At 36.7% G+C, this 27,075-nt stretch overlaps 1 protein-coding gene across 1 annotated transcript; it reads right to left on the reverse strand.

Moving 5' to 3' along the window:
* Positions 1 to 1,404: 1,404 nt before the first annotated feature.
* On the reverse strand, positions 1,405 to 25,954 carry SREBP (Sterol regulatory element binding protein). Its single transcript, XM_071589497.1, has 15 exons — positions 25,805 to 25,954; positions 24,726 to 25,486; positions 19,833 to 20,001; positions 19,487 to 19,674; positions 17,312 to 17,605; positions 16,429 to 16,633; positions 14,142 to 14,326; positions 13,672 to 13,853; positions 12,326 to 12,568; positions 10,873 to 11,065; positions 10,483 to 10,684; positions 8,709 to 9,022; positions 5,436 to 5,612; positions 3,827 to 3,965; positions 1,405 to 2,406 (listed from the first exon to the last, which is right to left on the reverse strand). Exons 1-15 carry the CDS (start codon positions 25,935 to 25,937, stop codon positions 2,192 to 2,194), a joined length of 3,600 nt encoding a protein of 1,199 aa, XP_071445598.1. The 5' UTR covers positions 25,938 to 25,954; the 3' UTR covers positions 1,405 to 2,191.
* Positions 25,955 to 27,075: the final 1,121 nt, after the last annotated feature.

Consider the following 27,075-nt stretch of genomic DNA (forward strand, 5'->3'; position numbering starts at 1 on the left):
TTTTCATTAATATCAAGAGTGATTCATATTACTCCCGAGGAATGGTTTTTATCTTTCTCAGTTTAATTAATAAGATGGTATCCTTTTATAACCCGCAACACACTAGCCTCTTCACTACTAAATGGGACAATGCAGCAATTTCAGTGGGTAAAAATCATTTGCATTGACCAGGATTCGAACCGGGATCCCTCAGATGTCCAGTTGAGTGCTTTAGCTATGTTAAGCTATCAAGACGTCCTATTAAACTCTGAAATTTTCTTTTCTTTCCTTCTTTGAAAACTCGGTCAAGGCGAATGATTCTTACACTCTGAAATTGCTGAATTGCAATGCGTATTAAAGGATGACTCCATTAAAATTTGCTCTTGCGACAATCTTTTTCAGAGCCAAGTTCACCTCATGCTGTAAATTATTTCTATTGCGTTCCCAGCACGCAATGATGAATGATGTTCACATTCATATCTACTCTCCCCCATGGTGTAAGGAAACGTGGTACTCTCAAAAGCTTTTTCATGTACAAGTAATTGCCCAAAATTAAATAACTTGCACGGCTGAAATGCCTGTGGCCTTGGTCAACTTCCAAAGATTAATTGATCTATTATCAGTCAAAACAATATCATGCACTTCATCGATGTTTACTTGTGCAAGACCTGACAGCCTATAGGATGCACAGAGAGTCTTGCCAATGCTCTACTTACCTACCTTTTGTCTTGTTGACCAGCATTTTTACAGCTTTGTATTACATGTAGGGGTTCACCCAATTTAGGGAAAATCTTTTCATAAATTTCTGTCTGAAAAGAAGAACTGAATCACACCTCCAAATCCAAATTGTCACAATGCGACAAATTCAGTTTCTTGGAAATTTTGTTTCCTATTTCGTCCATTTTTGACAGATGCTCAAAAAAACGTTTCAATGACTCTCAAAAAAACTACAGTCGTCTGACTAACATGCAAACAATATAATACTAAAAAATAAAGATTAAAATTTATGAATTTATACACAAGTGAAGCAAACACCATTTAATTAGTATGCTATCCAAGTTACTCATCAAACCACACTCGTGCCAGCTGTTTTGATGCGTAAAAAAATCCTTACCCACGGTAAACCAACAACATCTCATAATAAAATATTATTCAAGGGATTAATTTCACCATATAGTTTATGCCCATGAAAACTGAATCTATCTCTTAGGGCATGAGAAAGAAAGGAGTTAATAAAAGTTTTATTAAGTAGCTGCAAATACTTGTTTCTTGCCAAATAGTATTACTTATGATCACCAATATTACACAATTTTTGAGAAAAGGAATGATAAAATGCAAGGCTTCCCCCAAACTTCATTTTGCAGTCTTTCATGACCCTACTTGATAATTCTAAAAAAAAAAAAAAAATACACAGCAGAGAGGTAATTATTATAACTTAAGTTTCATTAAATAGAAAATATAAAATGTTTATATACATAAATGCTACAGAAAAACACAAATTGTTCATAGCAATCAACATCTGGATAAGAAATATACATCAGTGATATTCATCCTTCTATTCTTCACACTTTTTAAGAACCAGACATTTTTATTTACAGGTTAAGATGAATAAAACAAAGTGGAAACTTTAAAAAAAAGTCCATGATTCTCCACATAGGGGTTGAGTGGTTTTCACCCGGCAGGCTCTCTCTATTCCAAACTACCCATATGATATAACAGAGCTTATGACACAATTGCCATGTGTCATACGCTCTTATTCGACAAAATAGTACTGTCAATGACAACTGGCTGCATCATTAAATCAGTTTTCCATCGTGAGAAAAATTTTGGGTTTTAAAAATTGTCCAGGATTGCATTAAAAAAAGAAAAAGATGAATTTGACAGACGAAGAGGAGTTGGTCAAATCATCAGAATTAAAATAATTAGAGATCCATATTCAATGTCTTGGGTAAAGACAAGCAGTTGATTTTTCAATGCAATCTGAAGCGAATGGAAGTTATGTTTTCATCAAATGCTGACTTTCAAACAGGTGAAAAATTATATTATTACCCCCGCCCGTTATGTCTCAAAAGAGACTTGAAAACAGCTTGAGTTTTCATTGATTTTTCTTGTTCGCCAAACTCATTCACATGTTTAGCGGGCCGAAAGAAGTGCAACTTTCAAAACAAGCAAAGAGACAGAGAGAGCGAGATTCCCTCCAAATGGATATTAATTAATTTGTGACTGAATTCCCAATGGATTTCATCAATCGATAGCAATCGTCCAATCTCTTGCGATCTCCAATTCGTTCCAATGTCTTCGCTGCTTCCGCCAACATACCGGCCCTCTCGCCAGGGGAAGAGAGGAGCGGCGTGGGTAGATGCCGGCAAGCCATGTAGAGTGCCGTGGCATGTTCCCTATCCCCTCCACCAAGGTGATGCGACTTGTCTGCACAAAAACCAGGAAAGATTTCGGTTAATTTTTATTCTCCCTTGATAACAGTGGCAAAAGCAAACAATTGCGTAGATTTTGCAGGAGGCGACCGACAGCTCAGGTCATTTGTGCCATTATGGGATGGACAGGAAAGGATGAAGGGTGGAAAGAACCCCAGCCTACTCTTAAAAAAGGCACTGAAGGGTCTGCAACTTAACGACTGGCATCACTTAACATCTGACGACAAAACACCTCAAGTAGGGATCGAGATACCTCTGAAAAATATTCAACACTGCCGGGATTTGAACCTGGGCCCTCTGGGTGGGAAGCCAGTATGTTAGCCCCTACACCATCTCAATCCCCCATAGCCCATGTAATCAGGGCAATGTTTTACAGAGGAGGTAATGAAACTATATTTTATCATTCATCTGTTTTCCTCTCCAAAGCAAATGGTAATTTTCATCTTCAAATTTCTCTCTTTTAAATTTTAAATGTGCTCTTGTCAGTGCTTGTGCCTTGGTAGTCAAAACATCATGCTATAGAATAGCGTACGTAGATCAAAACATAATGAAAAAATAAAATCAACAAAAGTGTTTTTTTAAACATCAATTTTAAGAAATTTTCCCAGTAAAAAAAAAAGATTAAGAGGTAAACATAAATTATTAGACTTATTAAAAAATTATTTTTCATTTTCTTGACTTTGTGAAACAAAGTGTTGACGAATCACTTAGACAATGTAAGCGAGAAAATTGAAAATGAAAAAATATACTTTATGGGGATTCTAGACTGGAGAAGGTGAATGATGACAGCTAACAGTAACATTATCTTCTATGTAAAACATTGCCCTGATTACATGGGTTAGACCATTACGCTGAGGTCCAATGCTTTTGTCAATTCATACTCACACGCTTTCTTTTCTGTATTTTTTAATTAAATATTCATAACTTGAAGTGCTTCATCCATAAAAACAGCATGAAAGAAGTATATAACATATTTTTTTAACAATTTTCTGAATATCACACCACAGACAAATAAAAAATGATATTATATGATGTCCAAATATAGGGCGTTAAGAATTTCTTTATAAGAGTATAACATCAGAGTTCATGTCAATCCTAGCAACAACCAAACGTCTAATAAATTGCTGCAGATTTCTCTAAGATACAGAAGTATTTTCAAGCCGGTGGAATTGTGTGAGATATCAGGAAAACATTTTTAACGATAATAAAAATGGCACAAAGCAAATAATAAACACAGGTTCAATTCATTGGACATATTTTCTCATGCCAAAGAGAATTAATGTAACCCATTGCATCAATGAAAAACAATGATTACTGATGAAACATATGGTACATTATTCGATGGCAAAATTAAAAATAAATTAAGTCAACCGCATGGGACCAAAAAAAGAAAAAGATTAAAATATGATACTGACCACCTTTTCCACAAATGACTGAGGATCTGTTGTGCCTGTGCCGAAGACTTCGGTCCAACAGTTGCTGTGTGCGGGCTGGAGAGGCACCAGCCATTAGCCTTGCAGTCGCTTCAAACAAGAATACGCGGGGCAGAGCCGACTGTTGGGAAACAACAAGACAAGAGGTGTTGGTCAGCATTCACATGGAAAGTACTCACTGCACAAGTTAAACATCAGAATAATTCAAGAGACGAGCTGAGTTTGATTCTTATTCATATTTTGAATGGATCACTCTTTCTTGACTTGTGAATGGTGCACTCAACAAAGTGAAGAAGAAATTGGAGGAGACATTGGAGAACTTAGCTGAGGGCGAAGAAAGACATAAATCATAATACTATTATTTGGCAGTCAACAGTTTCCATTTATACTTTTGGATGGACACAATGTACATTCACAACATTTCTTAGCCTTGTCTAACAAGACAAAACCTGAGTTAACACACTAAAATAAACTCTTATTTAACTCTGCATACTTCACTTCCTCCTTTTATTCCATCCAACATTCCTATCCCATTTTTATCCCTTCTTCGTTTACCTAACATTCTCCCCTCTATCACAGTCTCCAACATCCCATTTCCAATCAGAATGCTTGGCATCTCTCTTTCCTGTCTCCTTTGTATTTCTCCCAACAATCCCCTCTCAACCCCTTTTACCACACCCAGCACTTCCTTGTTTGTTGTCCTTTCTGTCCCATTTCACCTTCTCCAAACTCACATTTCAAAAGCATCCAATCTACGCCTATCACCTTGCTTAAATGACTATGTTTCCGTGGTGTATGTAGAAAAACCATGGTTCATTTCAGAGTTTTCACTAATATTTTCTTATCCTTATGCAACATTCCTGTCATTAATTATCTCCTCCTTGTGTAAGCTTCTTTTCATTTAATGCATTTATTCAACTTATATCCATACTACTGTGTCTATTTGGGCCAAGACATTTCCTAGCTAGGTAAACTGTTCCACCTAATCTAGTTTCTGTCTTAGTCTACTCTTAAATAGAGGTAGCAAGGGGTCTGCAATATCAACATATCCCATCCAATGGTTGGTGTGCTCACTTTAAGGGCTCCCCCACAAAGCACCTCAAGAAGAAATTGGGATACCACTAAAAAAGATCTGCCGCCTCCAGGATTTGAACCCTGACCCTTTTGGGTGGGAGGCTGGCATATTGCAGTTATCTCCATTTAAGTAACTTGAGAGAATTGAAAGGGGGTAGAGAGAACTCAAATTTTCCAAAGGAGGGATTACTCTCAAACAAACAGGGTACATTTATAGTTGTTTATCAATTCAAGATACAACCATGACAAAGATGTGTGAGTGATTCCGTTGACAATGGGAGAAACTTAATTCGAGAGTCAATTTTGGATGAAAATAGCACATTCTCAAATTCATTATACCAACGAGAAAGGGGTTTATTTTACTGGATTCTTAGTCAAATTAGCAATTCCATATTTTAAGAAGCACAAAAAATAATTGGCAGGCATTTTTGTGTAGTATGCGCTTGAAAAATGAGCATTGTTTGACATATTCCTTTGGACGAATGAATTTTTATTCCAAAAAGAACTTTGAACTCACTGGAATGAACTGTGTGATTCTCCTAAGAGAGGACAAGTCCTGCTGGAACCCAGTGAGGACGAGGGCTGGCACAGGCGTCAAGGAGAGTACCGAACCAGACTCTGATTCCACACCCTCCTCCTCCCACAACTTGGTCCTTGTTTCCAGTAGCCAATCGCATATCAGCAGCTGGGCCAACTATAATCGGAAGAGAGGTGGGACATTATTAGCACGAACCTGGATTTCAAAAGCACAACCAAAACATTCTGAAAAAATTGCCACCAAGTTATAAAAAATAAGGAGAAAAATGGAAGGAAATTACAATTTTAACCGTGCAAATCATTTTGAAGTTTTAAAAATTCAAGTGAAATAAAACAAATTTACAAAATATCATTAAGCATCAGACCTTTACAAATAAACCACACACTTTAATAGCTACCAATTTTTGGTATACTCAAAATAAACTTCACAAAAAAACATGAGGCGGTATCAATTATTATTTCTCCAAAGACATAAAGCCTTAATGTGAAATATACTGCCTTAAGATTTAAATGAAAAAAGAGCATCCATTTTCTGAGGATAGGGTTCTAAACACAAATGTTTCAGTAAAAAATTGAAGGTACAATGCTCTCACAAGTGCTTTTTTATCGTTTCCCACATTGGTTTTTTTTGTTATGATTGTAGCATTAAACTAAATGATTATATTGGTATGAATAGAAAATCTCTAGTAATTTTATTCGAACTAGCTTTACGATTTCTTAATATCCTCCCAATTTCTTAGCTTTCTTACGACTGGTTTCCTTATGATCTGCGCACCAAGCAATGCTCATGATATAATTAATTATCATTTATATGGAGTTACGAGCATTCTCTGCTCATTAGAAAAATAACATTCTCTGTATCCAACAGGAATGAATTTAAACAAAACTAAAGGCTATGAGGCTATATTAGCTATTTGAGAAAGAAAAAGGTCATGTTAAAAAAAGGGTAAAAAACTGGGCGGGGTAAAAAAGGGAGTGGGTGGAACAGTTAACATATCTTGGGAATCTTAAGGACCGAGATAATCAAATTGGTAGGGTCATAAGAAGAAGAGCTGTGTTAAGTAAATAATCTTATTCACGAGAGAAGAAGAGATTTTGAGATGGAGATGCTGTGTTAGAATATTAAGAGATTAGTGAAAACTTCAACATTGTGTGTGATTTTGTATGGCATGGAAACTTGGGTCATTGAAGCAAGATGTTATGCATAAATTTTACGGGTGTGAAAGGAGTGTATATGGGAGGATGAAAAAGATGAAATGAACAGGAAAGAAAATAAATGAAGTGCTATACAGTGACAAGATAGGGGTGAGAATTTGTGGGAGAAATTCAAAGGATGCTGAGCACCTTGATGCGCAATAGAATGAGGAAAACAGTGATATAGAGGAGAGAACGTGAGTAAAGTGAATCAGGGGAGAAAAAAAGGGGCATGTTAGATGATGTGAAAGGTGTTAGAAAGTACGTGCAATTGAAGAAAGAGTTATTACAATGAGTGGAATGTTAGGTTGTGTTTTGTTAGGAGAGGCTTAGAAATTTATGGCTGCATAATGTGTCCATCCCAAACTTTCCTTCAATGGCGAAACACCAGTAATAATAATATTTAAGGCTAATTAAACATGATTAGCATTTCTAACATTAACCGTGATCTATTAAAAAAACACTTTTTAAATAGTTTTTCTAGAGCCTTTTCTTACCATTCGATCATTTGGCCTAAGATACAAGTCATCATGCTTCGACACAACAACATAGGCAGAGCCACTAACATTTGAACATCCATTTCAATCAAAATTGAAAAACCAATGAGGCATCATTTCTCAAATGCTATCAACTGGAATATGGGCCTTAATTGAAAAATCCAGGTGATTAAAAATAAGTCTGATCAGGAGATCAATGAAAAACGGAGAGCATGGACTCTAAGGTAAGAGATCCGTTAAAAACTTTTAGAAGAAAATTTGGATTCAGTCTACCCCAATACAATTTATACTTAATTTATTTCAAGGATTGATTTTAAAAATTGGAAAGTCTAGATAAACCATTCACCTTACAGATATAAAAAAAATCACAGCGCCAGACAACTTGTATTATGTACTTAATATATAATGTAGTTACTATATTACATACTTAATATTGCACTTTGCTCCCTGAATCTGTTTCAGATAAACTTACCCTACAAATATATTATACACTCTATATATACTTACTAATCCACCTCGCTCTCAGCAGAAATTCCCGATTACAGGGTTTTGCACTGAGGAAACATTGCAGCTTTCAAATTTACATGCAATGCAACTACAATGCACCCCTGGAATGGGTAGTGCCACATCGGCCAGAACAGCCACTGCATAGAAAGCACTTAACACTATCGACAAGCTCAAAAGAGAGAGAGAGTGAGACTGTCGGAATACTTAAAAACTATTGAAACATTGCTCTTATTATCCTCACTAAACACAATCAAGCACACACAACTTTCAGTCATACATAAGTCTGTGCAAGTTTCATAAAATAATAACAAGGTAGAGCTTGTTTAAAAATCTGGATAGACTTAAAGAGGTACATAAAACACAAACTGAATCCATTCTATTGGGACACAGTGCACAAAAACTGCCCATACAAAAGTAGTCAAAGATGAACATGTTGAAATATGCCTTATCCTCTACAGCAGGTGTGATTTGGTCAAGGCCACATTTTCAAGGAATGAATAGATGAGGGGAAACCTAAAGATGGCTGAAATAGTGCCTTTGTTAAGTGGTTCGTAATGCAACTTACACTTGTACTTCACGGTCTTTATGGGAGGCAAATCACAGCTGAGGTAATTTACACCACAAGGAATAGGTGGGTAATTTGGCACAGACATTCAAGTAAAGAAAGGTGTCAAGGGATCACAAAATTTAACGTCCCATCCAACGGACAGCACACCTCACTTAAAGTGCTACTCTCCACGTTCGACATCTCAAATAAGGATATGGATACCACAAATATTCCCACATCACCAGGATTCGTATTCAGAGCCTCAGGTTAAGGAACACATGAGCAAATACTCCATTCCCTGGGGTGAAGATTGTTGCATCAACTAGTTCTGCCAAGTTGCCAACCACCCCCTCCCCCCCCATTGTGACTGGTGACTAAGTAATGACGTGGGTTAAAAGGGTTAAATCGGGACTGCCGTTATACTCTCTTCAGTTCCTTTTTTTAAAAGGTCAAAGTGGAGACACATAAACAGGGATCACGAAAGTGGCAAAATTGGGATTATTCATACCAGTGCCATTCCACTGTTGGCCTGCCTGCAGCTGGCATATGTCACTGCATCGTCCAGTAGCTGACCAGCCGTGTTGCACAACTTCAGGACGGCACGGCTGGACGTTCCGCGACTGGGTCTTGAGAGGAGTGCCCTATGCGCTCGGAATGCCAAGAGTAGTGCCCTCGGAAGGGGGTCGTTCATCTTCTCGAGCATCTCCGGCAACACTTCTATGCGGGCATAGAGTCGTTCAGCCTGCTCACCTTCCTCCCCGAGGAGCCAATAAGCAGCCACCGACACAACGCACGCCCACCAGTGGGCTACTTCATCCGTACCTGAAGTGAGGCAAGCAGGAATGTCACCATATTATGATTCTAGGTGTTGAGCAATTAATGGGATTTTTAAAATATATATTAATTTAAACCATGACCAGTTTTGATGCACTATATCATCTTCAGGTGATGAAGATGATGTACTAAATCAAAATTGAACGTGATTTAAATGAATATCAAGCGGAAGTGTCATTACTTGTTCATTATTACCTTCAAATTTCACAAAATCACACCTGAAACTACACAATGATTCAAATTGTTAAGACTGTGATGATTAAATGAGCGGCATATCAAATTTGTAAATAATTTTTAGGAATCATTGAGGTAGTATCAATTTTAGCTACATCTGCAACTAGATTTCATTTCGCACCTTCCCTTAATTCTCTTTAGTAAAATGCATTATGATAACTTATATGCAACACCATGTTTGAGATCATCTTGTGAAAATTGTCTTAAATGGTCTTCTAGATCTAAGAAAAAATAATTAATACTAGAAAAAATTATGATGCAGAATTAAAGATTTGTTTTCAGGAGAAACAATTGAACACTTATTTATAAGAGGAGAATAAACTACAAGGGCCATTGCACTTTGGAAGCAGTATCCCAAATATTCAGCCTAGGGAATCATTTAAAGTCAATCAAAAGAAGAGCGAATTGGGAAAAATGTGACTTGTAGTGACTAAACAAATCACAAACTTTTTCATAATTCAAACCAGGCATCCTACACAGAGAATTTTTTAAACTTATTATTATCTGTTAAATCTGCATTTTTTTGACACTAACATACTGGCTTGATTTGGAATAGGTTGATGACTTGAAAGATTGCTTCAATGTGGAGATAGCTATTAAAGGCAGCCACCAAAAACAAACCAATTTAATATCAATTTTCAACAGGAATCACACAAAAATCATACGGGGAAAGGATTAAATATTGACTTGATTTGATGAAAATTTTTTATTAAAAATCAATGAGACATCAAAAGTTTTCATTAACTCCCTTATGGTGTTATCATAGTAATATGTAATAATATATTAATATAATTAAATGAATTATAATTAATATAGTAATATCTGATAATTCACATGAAAAATACCAACCTATTCATTCCATATCAAAAACGTGGGGCTTAGTCTTAAAGAAATAGCCATTTTGGAAATAAATGCCAAAAGAAAATTCTTCCAATCTATCGCACAGTGATAATATGAGCAATATTTAACACTTCACAGCAACTTCCATGCATACCTTAGTCTCTCTTTCATTTTAAGTGATCACAAATAGAGCAGGCTCTGGAAATATCGGCCGTATTGCTTCATCAAGAATCTACAAAGGTAATTAAATTAAAGCACTTCATGGAGTAATGGCAGGCATGCATATGAACTCTGTCTCTGTATGAGTTTTCAAATTAGTCCTGAATTAAACATATAAATTTATTAATCGTGGGAGTAAGATGTGTTGAACTCACAGCTGCCTTGTCCCAGTAAGAGCATGACATCAGTGGAAGATGACTCTGAAGCAAGTGCATTCTCCATTAACAGACGAGTGTATGTGAGGACGTCCGCTGTCTGAGTTCTCCTCATGGGTTCATCATCACAAGCATCAGTTATCCTACCACCAGGGGCCACTAGCGTCTGCAAAGCCCTCTCCTGTAAATGCTCCCTGTACATCTACAAGTGGGAAAAGAAACCCGACATGAAAATAAATTACACTAAAGCTCGGCAGAAAAACTTAAATTTGATTGTTTCTCAAATATTATACAGAGGGCGCAAATGAAAAAAAAACACCCCTCAATTACTCTCAAGAAAAATTTAAACGAAATTTTGGTATATTGATTGTACAGTACAAAAATACCAACCCTCGTTGCATAGGCCAGAGGATCAGATCTGTTTCCAAGACTACTGAAGAGGGAATTGGGTGTAACTGAGCCGTAGGACCACTTCTGGGTGACGAAGAAACGAAGGCCATAGCTGCTGAATAACCACTGCAATCGCATTGGCACTTGGCTGCAATTCTTCAGGCAAACATGCCGTGCTAGTCCAAGGTAATATCTGAAATAAGTGACAAAGTAATTGTTTTGAACTCCAATCTTTAATGAGGACATAAACACTGTTTCATTATATAATTATAATTGGCAATTTTAAGCATTGACAAAATACCCAAAAGTATAAAGGATACAAAGGGAACTGCTGCATTCAGGCATAAATTAAAAAGATAACTACAGGGTAATATGCTTTACTCAGTTGATAAGAATATCTCAACAATATTCCCGACCAGTAAGTTCACACTCTTATTTGTTTATAGCAATCTTCATGGTCCTATTCACATCGGTGATCAATGATTTTTCTGAATTGATGTTTCATGTGCACGTTACAGCCAATGTTCATGGGTTTCTACCAAATATGATGTAACTGTGAGCACCATTTCTTTTTTTTCAATGTATCTTAATTGAGCCTGTCTTTGCTCCTTTTTGACTTGCCTTTTATCATGTACATACGCCACCCAACTGGTATTTTTGAATTGTAATCTCTGGGCAAACAAATAATAATAATAAGAATTGGTTAATTTTGCATTTACAATTTTCAAAGTTAGCACACATTCTGAAGCAAAATTGAGGGAATCAGGAAAATTTTGAAACAAAATATCCAGAGTAATAACAAAACTGGTAGACTTCCATGGGCTACTTTGGCATTTTTTTTTGGAAGTTGAGAGGATGACAATATGTTTTTTTGCATACAATTTCTCATTTTGGTTACATTTATGGAAAACATTACTTTGCAACCTCTTTGACCACTTTCATTTTTCTATAAATAAGTTTGAGCAAGTAAAAATTATCACTGCAAACCAGATATTATAAAGTAGTCTTAAAGCCATTACTCAAAGTAAACCCTGTTTCGAGGCCAAATAATAATTTGGGGCTCAACTATTTATGAATTTAACAAAAACAATGTTATTCACCCATTGTTTCAACTGTGGTATGGAATTAATTTCACATATTGATGTAATGAATATTTCCAATACCATATCTATCAACTAATTTTGACAACATTAGGCATTTATTTCAATGCAATTAATTAGACGATAATATACCATCTGCAAATGAATTGAAACAAAACAAATTGCACAACATGTGAGTGACTTAAAAGTTGATGACCTAAGATTGAAAATACAAAAAAAATATTTTACCAGATTCAAGTACAAGGTTGTCATTATAATATAAAATAAGCATGAAAAAATAGTTTGGCATACTATTATCCTTTCAAGCTTAAACATTCTTTCGGCTGGTTTCCCTTCAATTGGTGCTAGCATACCTGCTGAATCTCTGCAAGAAAGATGGACAGCTCTCCTTGATGCGCAAGGCTGCGGCCACATATATATCTGCCAACTGCTCAGGAGGAAGTAGATCGGATGATGCCTCAGCCATATTGACAGCATTGAAAGCCAGCATGAGCCCTCCATAGTCATGAGTTCCACTCACCAAATGAAGTTGGTGAAGTTTGTGACAAACCAAGGAGAGCTCCTTGGCAGAATTCACGGCTTCTCTACGAGTGGAGCTGAAAAGAACACGAGACTATTATGAATACAAAACACCCTAAATTATAAAAAGCGTAGATCTATGTAAGGTTGGCCACCATTTACAAAATACTTATGAGTTAATCACTTTGCTGCGGCAAAGGATTTCTTTAGAATAACAATAAAAGAGAGGATAAAACCTTGTGCAAATCACTAACGTCTTCAATCAAATGGAATCTTTTTCTTTCCCTGAGGGTTTGGTGCCTGAATACCAGTTGCAATTCCAAATGGTTCATTCAATCATTCATCTTTCACGGTTCAAAACCATCTTCACCAATTTTCCACGGTTCAAAACCACTTCATCTTTAAATGTTCAATTAGGCTCCCAGGTCATTTTCAGGCTGGCTTACTCAATTCCTTGTTTTAATGTCGCAATGAATTTTTGTAGATTTAATTATTGTTGTATACATTTTAAACAAATGTGGAGGTTCTGGGCAATGTGTGGGGTGGGGGACTGTGCAAAGAAATCCTAAGGTGACTGCGATAAGAGGGGAGAATGTTAGGCAAATGAGGAAGGGGCAGGAATGGAATAGGGATGTTGGATGGAATGGCAGGAGGAAGTATGCAGGGCTTGTTATGGAGTAGAATGTTGGGTTGTATTTTGTTAGGAGTCACAAAATACTTATTTGGTAGTTGTGCCCATAAAAAAACCTACCTTAACCGGTAGATTACCTTATAATAATAATAATAACATAGATTTTATACCTCTGCTCACTATCCAAGAGTCAACACAAAAGAGCAATTGGATACCAATTAAGGTGTTGAACAGCTTTCATTTAATATATTTTTAGTGTTTTCTTCCAGATCCATTTCACACAAGCCCACCATTTTGTAATCAGTCCCACCAGAAAACTTGGACACAGCTTCTCCACTAATAAAACTCTTTTTTTCCATTATACTGATGCAAGTGGATTTTACACACCCTTCTGCAACTACATAACTATTAAAAATAGATACTTGAGCTTTTGAACAGACTAAAATTTACTGAATGGATACACTTTTTGGTCTACACACATTTTAATGCCCCTAAAAATAAATTCCCCTACGATTCTGCTAGAGTGACAGAGAATAGTGTCCCACTTACGCATCCAGGAAAAATCCTCCCGAATGTCTCGCAAGCCATCGGCCAATCCACAATTGATGAAGTGCCTGTCGGACCAGTTGCCATACAGTAGAGGTGAAGATCTCAAACTTAGAAGTGGGCAGAGGTCGCCCAAAAGCCTGTAGACACCTCTTTAACTCTTGATTGGCCCCTGACAAATCCCCCTGGCAGACACAGCAATTTAATAAATAACAGTGACCATACCCAGTGTTATAAATCAGCATTTAAACCAAGATATAAAATAGTAAAAATCATGGAGCCAATTTTAAAATTTATAATTCTCCATTTTTCAAATGTGCCTTACATGAATCAAGCAAATTTAAGCTTTTTTTTGCTGACACTGAAAAAGTACGACTCCTATATCATGGTAACTCTAGGATCAAACTCAAAGTGCACAGAAGTTTTCAAGATTATAAAAAGTCTAAGAGATGAAAAAATTCCCACTTGCTTACCTGTACCAAATTGAAGTCAGCCTGCTTCCTGTGCCTCCAGAACATGACTGAAGCCTTTGATTTACAGGGAAGGATTGGATCACCATACATAAATATTTTGACCAAACAACCCATGAAGATGATGCAGTTGAAGAGGAATATGAACAGAGATGAATTATACCACTGCCAAACATCCCCTGATGCCACTGCAATAGAAAAATACAACACATGTATTGATAGATTTGTACATTAAATAATTTTAGTAGTGTAACTGTTGCTATTTTTTATTTTATTACTCTTTTTCTGCTATTCTGCAAATAAACTTCTATCGACATCTTTATCACTATTTTTACTGCTTTTCCCTGGTTTGCCAAGAGCCATTCAGCTCACGAGTTTTGTCAAACACAATGCCCCTGCCGTCCCCCGTTAAAAAAAGTTGGTTGTATTGCCAGAGTCATGTATTTATATTTTTCATGTAGTAGTACATTCAAAAAGAAATCTATCAGAGTATGTGAAAAATTGCGATATCCATAAATATTCTACCAGGCAGAAGAAGCAGCTGCACATTTTATATGAATGCACAAAAGATGCAGGTTCTGGCCTATTTTTTATGGGCCTTCAACTATATAATAAACTCCCAGCTGAGAATAAAAGGGCAGGCCCAAAAAATGTGTGACTACATTTAAAAGTCAATGTACTTGAGTCATTAAAATTGATATGTGTCTTCTCTTATACTAACCTCGTGTGTTTTGTTATAATAACCCATTCTTTCCGAATGACCTCATTAGTTTTCTATTCATCTGTTTTTAAGTCTCCCCTTCTCCCCTTCAACTCCTCGTCCATCTCCGTAAGGGGGATCTGCCCATTACCTGCAACGTTGGGTCACATTCCCCGCCTTTTACAGTCTCTTTGCGGGGTGTGGGGGGGGGGGGGAGAGCGCTTTGTGCTACATGTTCATGTGGTGGTGGAGTTTCGCCTTGTTGCTTCTTGTGTCCCGGCTTGCGTGTTGTTTGATGGCTTTCCTGCTGCATCCTGGGGGGCAGTTGTCTGTTGGTTTATGGTATATGTGTTCGCATGAGAACTGGATGAAGGGAATTTTGTATGAGTGCGTGCGCTGCTCTGGACGTAGTTTTCTATGTGGTATTGTTTTCTTTTGCAGGTGGTGACCTAACACCCCCTGCCACACGCCCTTGTGGCGGCTTGCGGGCTTATATGTAGATGAATCGATACATGTATTTTGTTACTTACCCCTAATATGTCTTATATCAAGCATAACAGTTGTAACATCTTGATCGCTGGACAAATAAAATGTATTATTATATAGTTTTCTCCTTTCAAGCAACACACATGCTTCTGCAAAAGAACCTTTGCTTTGCGTACAAAGTATGGCTTTTGCACAAAATATTTCCTTTTAAATACAAAACATCTTGAGTCAACTATACTGTGACAAAGACCGCTTAAAGAGAAGAAAAATCACTCCTACATAAAACAGCTCCTTCAAAGAAACTTTGGCCCTGCAAGCATTCTTTGGTGGAAATCCATTATCGCTGGTGCATGTCAATAAGTTGTTCCTAAGGCCCATTGGGAATATTTTCTTAATTGATGCCAAAAGGTCTAGCTAATAATTATTACTAACATTTCTAATTTTGTACCATCATTCTAGCCTGTAACAAATACTATATTTCCAATATTCTTTTTCCATTTATTAATTTGGAATATTATTTAATATTGATATTTTGTCTACACTAACTATCCTAACTAGGGATGTTTGCATACCCGTATTACATCTGAAAATGCCTCATGCATTGAAGACCAAAATTCTTCTTTCATTTTAAATTATATTTTAATTCTCAATAAAAAGTATGAAACTTTTGTAAAATGTACCCATTTGTAAATGTTTTTTTAATATTTGTGGAACCAATTTTTATTTTTTGCCTTTCTTCGTGTAAAAGGGTTATTCCCCTAAATAAATAAATTAAGTATAAAAAACCTGGTACCTGAGAATGCCGCAGATGCATCGAAACTAGTCATACCCAATAAAAAATTGGGTAGAAAGATTTGGTGAAGTTTGTTTTTTTTTAACTTCAGTGAAACCTTGTAATGACTGAATAAAATTTGTGCATGGAATGAATAAATTTTGATCTCTCAATTTAGTATGAATGGATGGCAAAGTTATGCCCCAGAGCCAAGGATGTCCCGGAACTTAATACTCCATTGAATCTTTCACGGCTAATCATGATATAATGTAGCTTCTTTTTGGGTTTTAATCTGTCGGACATTACCTGTAAGAGTTAAAGAGAGTACTTACAATCATCGCTGTTTTCCAGGATGGTTCGACCCTCGTGCCTGGAGGAGTATTCCCTCCTTATGTCTGACACTGTATTGAGCAGCATTCCAAAAGGGTTGAAGGTCAAGATGGAGAACATGAACATGCAGAGTGCCATCCTTGAGTGGTCCAGCATTCCTCTCGTGATGTTAATGATTGAAGACTCATCGTCCTCCTCCTTAACCATCTGTAAAACCAAAAATGAATGAATCAACCAGTACAAAGCTTGACAGAGTGTAAAATGCACCCTTTGGGGAAGGGGGGGCCTGTGCCGGTTATGGTTTCCTATGAAGATCTGGTACCCAAGAAATAACAAAGCTTAGGTAAAACTGAGGGTGCCCAGAGAAGTTTGCCCGGGAATCGAACCAGGGCCCTCCGGTCAGCAGTCCAACGCTCTACCCCTTGGACTACCGCGAGCCCCAACTATATATATATGTATATATATACATATATACATGTATATAGGTATATATATATATATATATAAATAAATAAATATATATATATATAAATATAAATTTATATATATATATATATATATATATATATATATATATATATATATAAATTTATATATATATACACAGACACATTAAAAAAATCAGTTGTCTAATAGTTTCCAGTACATGTGCAATTGAATTTCTAATCCACCACAGAGGTAGTCCCAAAGGGAATACTTAAAAGGGGACTAAGGCCTCATTGCTCTATGTAGGTTATTTTCCTCAAAATATTTCATGGAATGACCTTTGGGACAGATCTCGTAGCAATATTTATAAATCACTCCATTCTCACTGCAGACCTTGAGTGAATGACATTGGAACGATGCAAATGACATTTTTGAAAGCATTTCACTTTCTTCACTCACCGCATTTGAGGAGAAGGAAGTGTCGGGAGATGGTGGGAGGGAGCTCGTGTCATCCGAGTGGGGCGGTGACAGCTCGGGTGATGATATATCGGAGTGCGGTGGTGTGATCTCCCCCATGCACTCCGTCAGCATTGGCTCGCTCAGGACGCTTGCATCAGGGACTAGGAGATCCTTCAACGAATGCTTCTGGGAGGCCATCTTCAAGGCCATATTCTCCTGCTTCAGTTTATTATTGGAGTTTTGCAGGAACCTTATGTAATCAATCGCCTTCCTCAAGATTGCAGACTTGTTTAGCTGAATAGAAAATAGTGAAAGTCAATTGTGTCAATTAGATTATACAAGCATCACATTTTACAGGAAGGTTTATACATTTGGAAATTATCATATTTCTACATTAAATCAATATAATGGGGGAGGGTTCCTCTGAAGTTACTCTACCAGATGTAAGCGTATAGTTTTTCCACAGAAATTTAAAAAAATAACTTCTATTATCACTTCTCTAATCAACAGAATTTTACATCACTGTAACTAACACCTGCTGTTTACTTCAACTGGCATTTTCAACATCAAATACACAACTTTCATGGGTTAAACACAGAGATGCCAAAATTTTTTTTAATACGTTTTACTTCTATTTTCGTTTGTGTGGAATACTTCTTCATTCACTAAATCTGTATCCTGTATTTCAAGTAGTAGTATTTAGGGGATGCGACCGACAGCTGAGGTCATTTGTGCCATTAGGGGATGGACAGGAAAGGATGAAGGGTGGAGAGAAACCTGGCGTCGGCATTAGCCTACTCTTTACGAAAGGCGCCAAGGGGTCCGCAGTTTAATGTCCCATCCAGCAGACGGCGTACTTACTTAAAGTGCCCTCCACAAAGCACCTCAAGTAGGGATTGAGATACCACTGAAAAATATTCAACACCACCGGGATTTGAACCCGAGCCCTCTGGGTGGGAAGCCAGTATGATAGCCACCGTATCAATCCCGATCCCCCTGCATTTTAATTCTATAAATCTTAGCGGTACTGGTGACTATGATGTAATGTAGAGTACATTTAAAAATTACAATACATAGTCCGTTGGATCGGACGTTGAACTGTCTCATCCTTGGTGCATATTGTTTTCAGTAGGCTAATGCCAATCCTGGGTTACTCTTTTCACCCTGATTAATCATTGGTCAAAATGGATATTATGGTTAGCCCGGCCCATTTATCACCCAGAAATTGGTGAAATAGTGATTAACTCAGTCATTTGCTACATTATTTATTCATATGGTCAATTATAGGCCATGTAAAATACACTGTACATCAGTATTTGCTGATTACACTACTTTGATCCCATCAGAGAAAAAGATCTTGTCAAGCACCAAGTTTCTATTGGACGACACTCTTAATTCAATCCCTAAAATGGTTCTCTGCCAAGAATATTTTACTATACAATGTTACCGGCTTTGTTCAAAAAATATTTGAAAATAACCAACTTGTTAAACTACTAGGCTTAGTCCGCTATGATAAATTAAGCTTAGATGATCAAGTACACAGTGCATGTTCTAAATTATCTTGAACTATTTTCCCATTAAGGAAATTCACAACTTCCTAACCGAGGGTATTCCTTATTTAGGCACACCATGCATTTCTCCATTGCCAGCTATTGTAGGGAATGCAATTATGGGGCGATTCCTCTGGTGCCAAATCTATACTACTTCCATAGAATATATCTGTCCGAAATCTGTAATGCAGGTTCTAGAGATCAATGCAAACTGCAGATATAGCTAATTGTATTATCACAATTTAGGGCATAAATTTTTGTTATCTTATGCGACGTAAATAATAATGAAATAATATCTCGACAATATCAAATGTTCATAATCATAAAACAAGACATTAGACAAGTTCTTTTTTGGCTAAGATACAACACTGTGTTAACTACTAACAACAACGTACAGCACCAAAATTGCAAAATTCAAAATCAAACTATTATAAACTATCAACCAAGCCATTTTATTCTCTCAATGAATGTCTCAAAAATGACACTGGTGACTTGGTATTCAAGTGAGATGTCAATAAATAAATATGTACATATGTCCTCTGTTGAGTGTATTTAATAATATTGATGATATTCATTGCAATATGTAACCATCTACTGATAAATAAGTTATGATCATTGGTCATACCTTAGCCTCCTCACCAACGACAATATTTTTGAGCTCAATAATCTTATCATTAATGCTCGTGCGATATCTCCTCTCGATGGCATTGTGAGCACTCCTCTTCACTTCCTTTTCCTTTGGTTCAGCAGGAGCAGATAAGGTCGCTATCCGATTAATGGGAAGCTTCTCTCCATCGAGAACAAGTGGAATGCCTTTATAAAAATGGAGTGAATAGTAACACATTAAAGTTGGACATTAAGAAGCATATTAAATACTTAGACTATACAATGATCACCTCGGATTCATCAACCAAATGGACCATTTTACCCATAATATAAGATTTCATCTAGTTTTCTCACTCATAACTCACCAGTAGCTAGAATGGTCCCGTTGGCTGTGTTCACAAGGGTGTGAATGGACTGGGCAGGAGCCAAAACACCACTGGTCGTAGGTGTTGCCGTGGTAAGAGGTGCAGTAGTATACATAACTGTCTGATTCATGTGTGGCTCTGATTTCACCAACTGTGTCTGGACCAGGAGCTACAGGCAAAGAGAATAGCACACTTAACGCCACTGGCAATACTGCACACTATATTTGAAAAATAGCGGAGGATAGCTGATACTTTGTGGAATTCCATTGTAATGCACAGTGAAGAATCAAAATACCTTAGTGTTTCCACCATATACCCCCTGGAAATGCAATGTTATTTTGATTCTTCCTTGTTCTATGCACAATTAATTATTACTAAAAGCTAGAATGAGTTCTTTCATCTGAAATTGGACTCACACAAGGTTCATCAGCTAGAATATGATGCTCCTCTATCAACACTCATTACAGCTAACCTAGAATTTTTTCTGCCAAAATACTTTTGAAATAAAAAACCTGCTCTTCACTACAGCGAATAAAACACAAGAGCTTGATTTCAAAGTCCATTGTATGAGCCAAAAGTAGACTGGAACTTAAGACAGTTTAAGTGTCTTATGAATCATGAAGTCAAAATTCTAACACTCCAATTAGGAGGCATGAAAATGTCAAGGTGAAATCCAAATATGACATACAGACAATGATTTTATGAGGCATTAACCAATAAAAAGAAGAAATTGAAATCAATGGTAATGTCTTGTCACATGCAAAACAGAACAATGCTTTATCTACTCGTGCTTTGTTTTGTTCATGCATTAAGCGTTCAAAATAGTTTATTATTCAAGAACAAAGTGTACTGGGATTTAACATGGCATGAAAATAAATTTGATCATCGCCAACCGAACAAGGTATTATATTATGATTAATACCAAAAGAAACCATAATCATGTTTAATGAAATAAAATGAAAACTCCTATGACCATAATAAGTTGGTACCACTCACATAATCATGATGGTAGCACAACATATCACAAGGAAACATTTCAATGCCAAAATAAATAGATTCAAGGATAAATAGAGATTGCAAAATTGTTAAATTTCAACAACAAAGACATCTTAATCAGTGTGATCACATCGAATCCAATACTATTATTACAATGCTGGATAATAAGAGAGAATTGTCCAGTGAGAAATTCTAGGTTAACTAATTTTGGAGTGACCACTCTAGTTAAGTTAATTGGTTAACTACTGAATAGAATGGTTTGCAGTGTCACTTTGTGGAAGCGATTCAAATCAGAAAAGAAACACTTAGTTATTCCACATATATATTTTTTTAAACACGACCCAGGTTTCGACTTACAAAGCCATCATCAGGTGAAGTTCTTTTTTTGTGTCCTCTGTACTTGACCTGACGATGATTTCTTAAGTCGAAACCTGGGTCGTGTTTAATAAAATATATGTGGAATAACTAAGTATTTCTTTTCCGATGGTAAACTACTGCTTAAGGTAGGTTTTGGATGGATACAGACTGATTATCATTACAATTCCCAGCTCCATTTGAAATAGATGCTACATGAGAAGATGATGAGTAATGGGTATGGAAAGATTAATGGAGAGATATTGGGGATGGAAAGCTTAAGACTTCGATCCAGAAGAGAGAAGAGCATTAAGGAGAATGAGTTAACAAAAGTGCTAATGAAAACAATACACTATCGAATAGGGTGCATTCTATCGAGTATTTCTTTGATGCCAAATTCGAAAGTATACAAGGTATGCAGTTATTTCTTTTCTTACGTCTCAGTCATCTCTAAGCACTGTGACATTGCCATCTCTTTAATGTTTTTGAATCTTGCTATCCCTTTCACTGTGCCATACTTCCTGTCATTTAGGTTTTCACTTAATTTTCACACTTATTCCTCTTGACGTATTTCAACCTACTCTCCCTTTGTCTTATTTGGCTTTCCTGAAGCACACTTATAGTACAGTTTTCCTTACATTTACTACCACACGTTGTTACATTTCCATCAATTATTTTCTATTTCCTCATTTATCTCTTTCATTCATGTGATGCTCCCTTTGCTATGACAGTAATTGACTTAAGTTCAACAGATTTAGGCTTGAGGTCGTGGAAGTTCATCATAATGAAATAAGGACAATTTGCACTTTTCCACAGTTTATTTAACGTACGACGTGTTTCAACTCACAGAGTCATCACCATAAGTCTTGTACCTGATGATGACTCGGTGAGTTGAAACACGTCGTACATTAAATAAACTGTGGAAAAGTGCAAATTGTCCTTATTTCATTAGTAATTGACTTCTCAGGATTATTTCATCTCTCTCTTAGCACTTATCCCTTTTGATTTCTTCTGTTTTTTTTATATCTCTAAGATTTATCCCATTATGTTTTACATGTTTCATCTTGATTCAAGTCTTTCACCTTCTCAAGTCCTTGAATTGTGGATGTCCCCTATGACCTCTAAGTTAAGGTTTGCCATTGTAATAGCACCAAAACAGCTATCGCATACTTCTTTGTTCGATTCTTAATGATACCAATTGGGATGATGTAATTTTTGTTGAAATTCAATTTTCCCCTCCTATTTTTAAAAGTTGGAACTTTAGTTCCTCCCCCTTTGCTATTCATGTCATTGTCCTCTCTGATAACTGCATTTTAGTTTTCAATTACAATATTTTAACTTTTCCTTCTAAATTGACCAAGGTCTTTTTCCAGTACTAAAAATTATATTTTTTGAAATTATGACTGGATATATCTTCCACTGATAAAGTAACTGATTATTTGGACACCCTTTTAAAACAACCAACACAAATCTTCCATGCCATGAACTTCTCTTATTATATTCTTAGTCCACAACATACTGTTAACTTATAAATTGTGTTCTATGATAAGGACATTAACTATGCCTATTATTTATTCACAAAGACAATTTATATTTTCTTCCAGAATTTTGATGGGTAATCAGCAGTACATGGTTTTGACATTCAATCAAAACAACTAATACTTCTTTAACTGAATGCTACATGGCCTTGTCACTGAAACCAAATGGTCATGTTTTCTACCGCTTCCTTATAGTTACAGCAAGCCATTAATTAGCCCCCAAAAAGTGCTCTACCCAAACATGGCACACTTCATCATCTTCCTTCCTACACCCAGACATTCAAAATAAATTTAATGTATAACTCCTTGACCCAAACATTTAATTTTCCTTTTTTTTTGCACCGCTCAAATAAGGTTCCTCTTTTTCATTCACTACCTTAAGAACTTCATTAGTTTTCCTCAAAACAACTACACATAATTTACATTGGAATGAAAAGCGACCAAGCTGCATACATAGACACAAATATACTCATACGAATTGCATCCAAAGTAAATCTATTTAGTTAATATATATATATTGTACAGGCCAATATTTCATAACTTAGGGATTGTGTGGCATAGGAATCAACACATCCGATACCACTGATCAAAAGAACTGTGAACTTAAAAGGGACCTTTTCTAAAGAGATCTTTTGAGACCTATGAAATGGCGCTGATGATGGAAGTTGCTATGGCAGACAACATAAATAATAGTTCGGCTTTATTCGGGCGAGTTTGAGATTATAGCAGTCCCTTCTTCCATCTAACCCATCGTCATAATACATTCAATGGAAATATAATCGCATTTTAGCGTTAAATAATACAAAAAAGAACTCGATAATGACAATCGATTTGCAATCCTCGACGAAAAAACCCAGGGCCGGAAAACACTCGCACACATGAAGGGGGAATGTGAAAAACCTACGAATGGTAAAAGAATAAACTTAAGCTCAACCCAGGAGAATCCAATTGAATTTTATCCATTGCCATTAACCAGTAAATACGTTTAATAACCTAACTCCACTAACGTTCTAATGCCACGAGACTTGTATAAAAAATTCAGGCATAATATTATAGCGGTTTTCATTTTCACACGACGTGAACGAAATCGAAAATGGCAGTATTGTTACCATTGTTTTTAAGAGTATAACTGAAATACATTTTTAATTGGGCATGAAGGAATTGGCGAGTGGTGTAAGGTACACTGAAGGGCGAATGAGTAAATTCTTACTAGTATGGCACAATATTGCTACTTGGTGAACACATTATAGGGCTAATACAAAATGCAGGGAATGAAAATGAATCACGACAAAACAAAACTAAATTTGCTAGATTGAGAACATTTAAAAGTCAAGAGGGAGAAGAAAATATGTAAAAACATGGCTCACCCCAAAAAAAAACGTGCCAAACAATTAGGAATCGTTTCCATTCGTCCAATTTTCACACAAAATAACACCAGCACATTATGTTTGAGATACTTATAGATTCCCCCACCCAACTATCGAAACGTAATAAAAGATTCACAATGCAAAAGACAGACACACTGAAACAATCACAAATGTCAGTATTTCTCAAGGATACCCATAATTTTCTCAATTTTCCTGTGTTGTACTGAATTCTCTAGGCCGCTTTTAGCTTACAGCGGCGGACTATCAGTCGATCGTAGGGCAACACGAAAAACACATACTCAAAACAGTGGCCGGCAAAGCATGAAAACTTGTTTAAATAGGGAACTAGCCGGGATTTCCTACACTGTTGGGTCCAAAGTTTGAAAAGTAGACTACGAAGTACATACCGGTAACCGTTTTCATGGTGGTATTACTGGCGACTGCGCAGATACAGGAACGGAACGTTCCAGACGATTGTCAACATGACATTGTAATGATAACAAAATAACCCATGCGACGGAGGATTTCAAACAAAAATATATCACTAGAAACTACACTACAAACACTCGCTTAACTACCTACACTGAACAAAGCCTTTTAATTAATAATTATTTAAGAGTAATGAGAAACAAACGTACCTGTGGCACATTATCACCCGGCATCTGATTCATTTTCTGCAGAAGGACCTGATTCTGCTGCTTTTGCAGCAACTGCTGCAGGCTCACAGTATTCGGCTTTATTGGTTGACTCTGCTGGGAATGTTTCGCACTCCTTTTTTGTTGAAACATCTGCTGCTGCTTGAGGGCATGCATTTGCAACTGCAGAGCAGGAGTCAGCTGGTGAAGGATTTGGGGCTGTGACATTCCTGTGGTAGCAACCTGCACTTTCTGGAAAACTTGCGGTTGCTGTTGGATATGCTGTTGCTGAATAACTTGTTGAAATGCGGGGGTCACTATTGACTGCGTATTTGTGAGAGTTATGGCATTTGGCTGGAGTACAACTGTCGTGGGTAGGGTCACGGTGTTATTGACTACCGTGGTCTTCGGCAGCGAACCCACAAGTTTGGATTGGGAAATTTTGGAGTCCACATTGGATGTCTTGTTGACGACCATATTATCCGGGGGAGGGTGCGACAGGTTATTCTGTTGTGGGTTGGAATTTACGGAGGTTAACACTGACCCCCTATCTGGGCCCATCTGATTTCCTTGTAAGGTAACAGGATTTGAAGGCTCGAAGAAAACATTAGGCTGACTCTGCTTCTGGAGAGGAACGTCAGAAGTTCCGGTTGTATGAAAAAAATCAAAGTTTTCATCTGCTTCCATAGCCCCTGTGATATCTTCCAACAGGGTTTCATCAACCCCCAATTTAGAAAATAGCTCATTATCCCAGCTGATAATATCTAGAAAGACAGGGAATATAAGGTAAACATGGGCAAATTAAGAGTCAATTAACACTTAAGAATTTCGTAAAATAAGCAATACAAAAAGAAATCAGAGGACAATGACCTTTCTTTGACCCTTAATGCTAAATCAAATTTATAAGATAATTTTCCCACATATAACCGTGAATTAACCTTGAATATCTGCAGATAAGAACACATCCAAAGGAAAAGAATTTTATTTACATTTGAATTGGTACCCTGAGACGAGGGAAAATTGATGATTAAATTATGGCGGAGGATATTTGAAAAAATAGAACTTATAATTATTGTACAAACCTTCTAATCCAACCATTTCAGAAGATCCCATTCCACCAACAGCTGTTAAGCTGTCAGGGTTACCTAAATACGACAGATCTTCTTGAAGGACGGTCGTACCGCCTGGGTCCGCCATGGTGAACTTCAGAATCATGCTATTTTTCGCTGTCCAATCAACGGCTAGCATCCCAATGGGGTGATTCTACGTCATCCACCACCTGAGGAAAGACGGTGATAAATTAATTTATGATCCGAATATAATTATCTTAGAGCTTGTATATGAGGAATAAATAATTATTTTTTAATCCTGAGAGTTATTCTTGTTCGAAAGACACCAAAAAGGAAAATAACCCAACAGTGACTCTATGGCGACAATCGAATTATTTCAGCGCTTCGCCTCAGCGGTTTCAGCGGCCTCAGCGAACTCGAAGCAGACGACGACCGCATGGGATGTGCGAGATTTTGACTATGAAGAATTAATGACCACGATGTGTAAACACTTCCGATTTTTGCACTTTATGATGTATTTGCAAGATAATAATTATGTTTCAATATATTTTCCGTGTCCATTGACGGAAAAATTCATTTCACTCGGAATCGGATTTCATGCGCAACAATAAGTAATCTTCCTCAATTGTTGCGTAAGAACACAAATGCTTGGGGATCAGAATTATTACTCGTAATTCGATCGTTTTTAACTTTGAAAATGATGCCCTATTATTATTATAATCACCGAACAGAAAGTCAAAGCGTGAAGTTAATAATTAATAAATTTAACATGGGATAAAATTTGCAATAACATCGCAAAAAAATGTCACAAAATTTTTATTGAAAAACCAATCAAACGTTTCTTTCAGAATATTTTCCAATTCATGAAAATAAGCTTCCCCTTAGAAGGAAGATCACTGAAATCAGGGTAACTTTTGTTTTACATCATCCGCGATAATGTCCAGTTCCTATTGAATTTTACCTGTTCAAGGAAAGTGGAAATCAATCAATTTAAACATATATATTTCGGGGCCTTCAATCTAACAAGAATGGATCAACGTATACGGTGGAATTATAAATTGGAAAACGCCATAGGGAAAATGAAAAAACGATGAACTAGACGATGGTTGTTCACATCGAAGTGCCACGAACCTGTGTCATAGTTAAAAAAACTTACAGCTTAATCTACGCAGTGATTCAAAGGGCGGGTCCGTTTAAAAAAAGAGGCGGTTTATCCTTCTTGGAGTACAACCTAAGACCGGTGCAAGCGCTGCAATCGCTTGGAAACGGGATTGGTTCGCACA

Source organism: Hetaerina americana, unplaced genomic scaffold (assembly GCF_022747635.1).
Source record: "Hetaerina americana unplaced genomic scaffold, ioHetAmer1.1.p SCAF_38, whole genome shotgun sequence".
Lineage (NCBI taxonomy): Eukaryota > Metazoa > Arthropoda > Insecta > Odonata > Calopterygidae > Hetaerina > Hetaerina americana.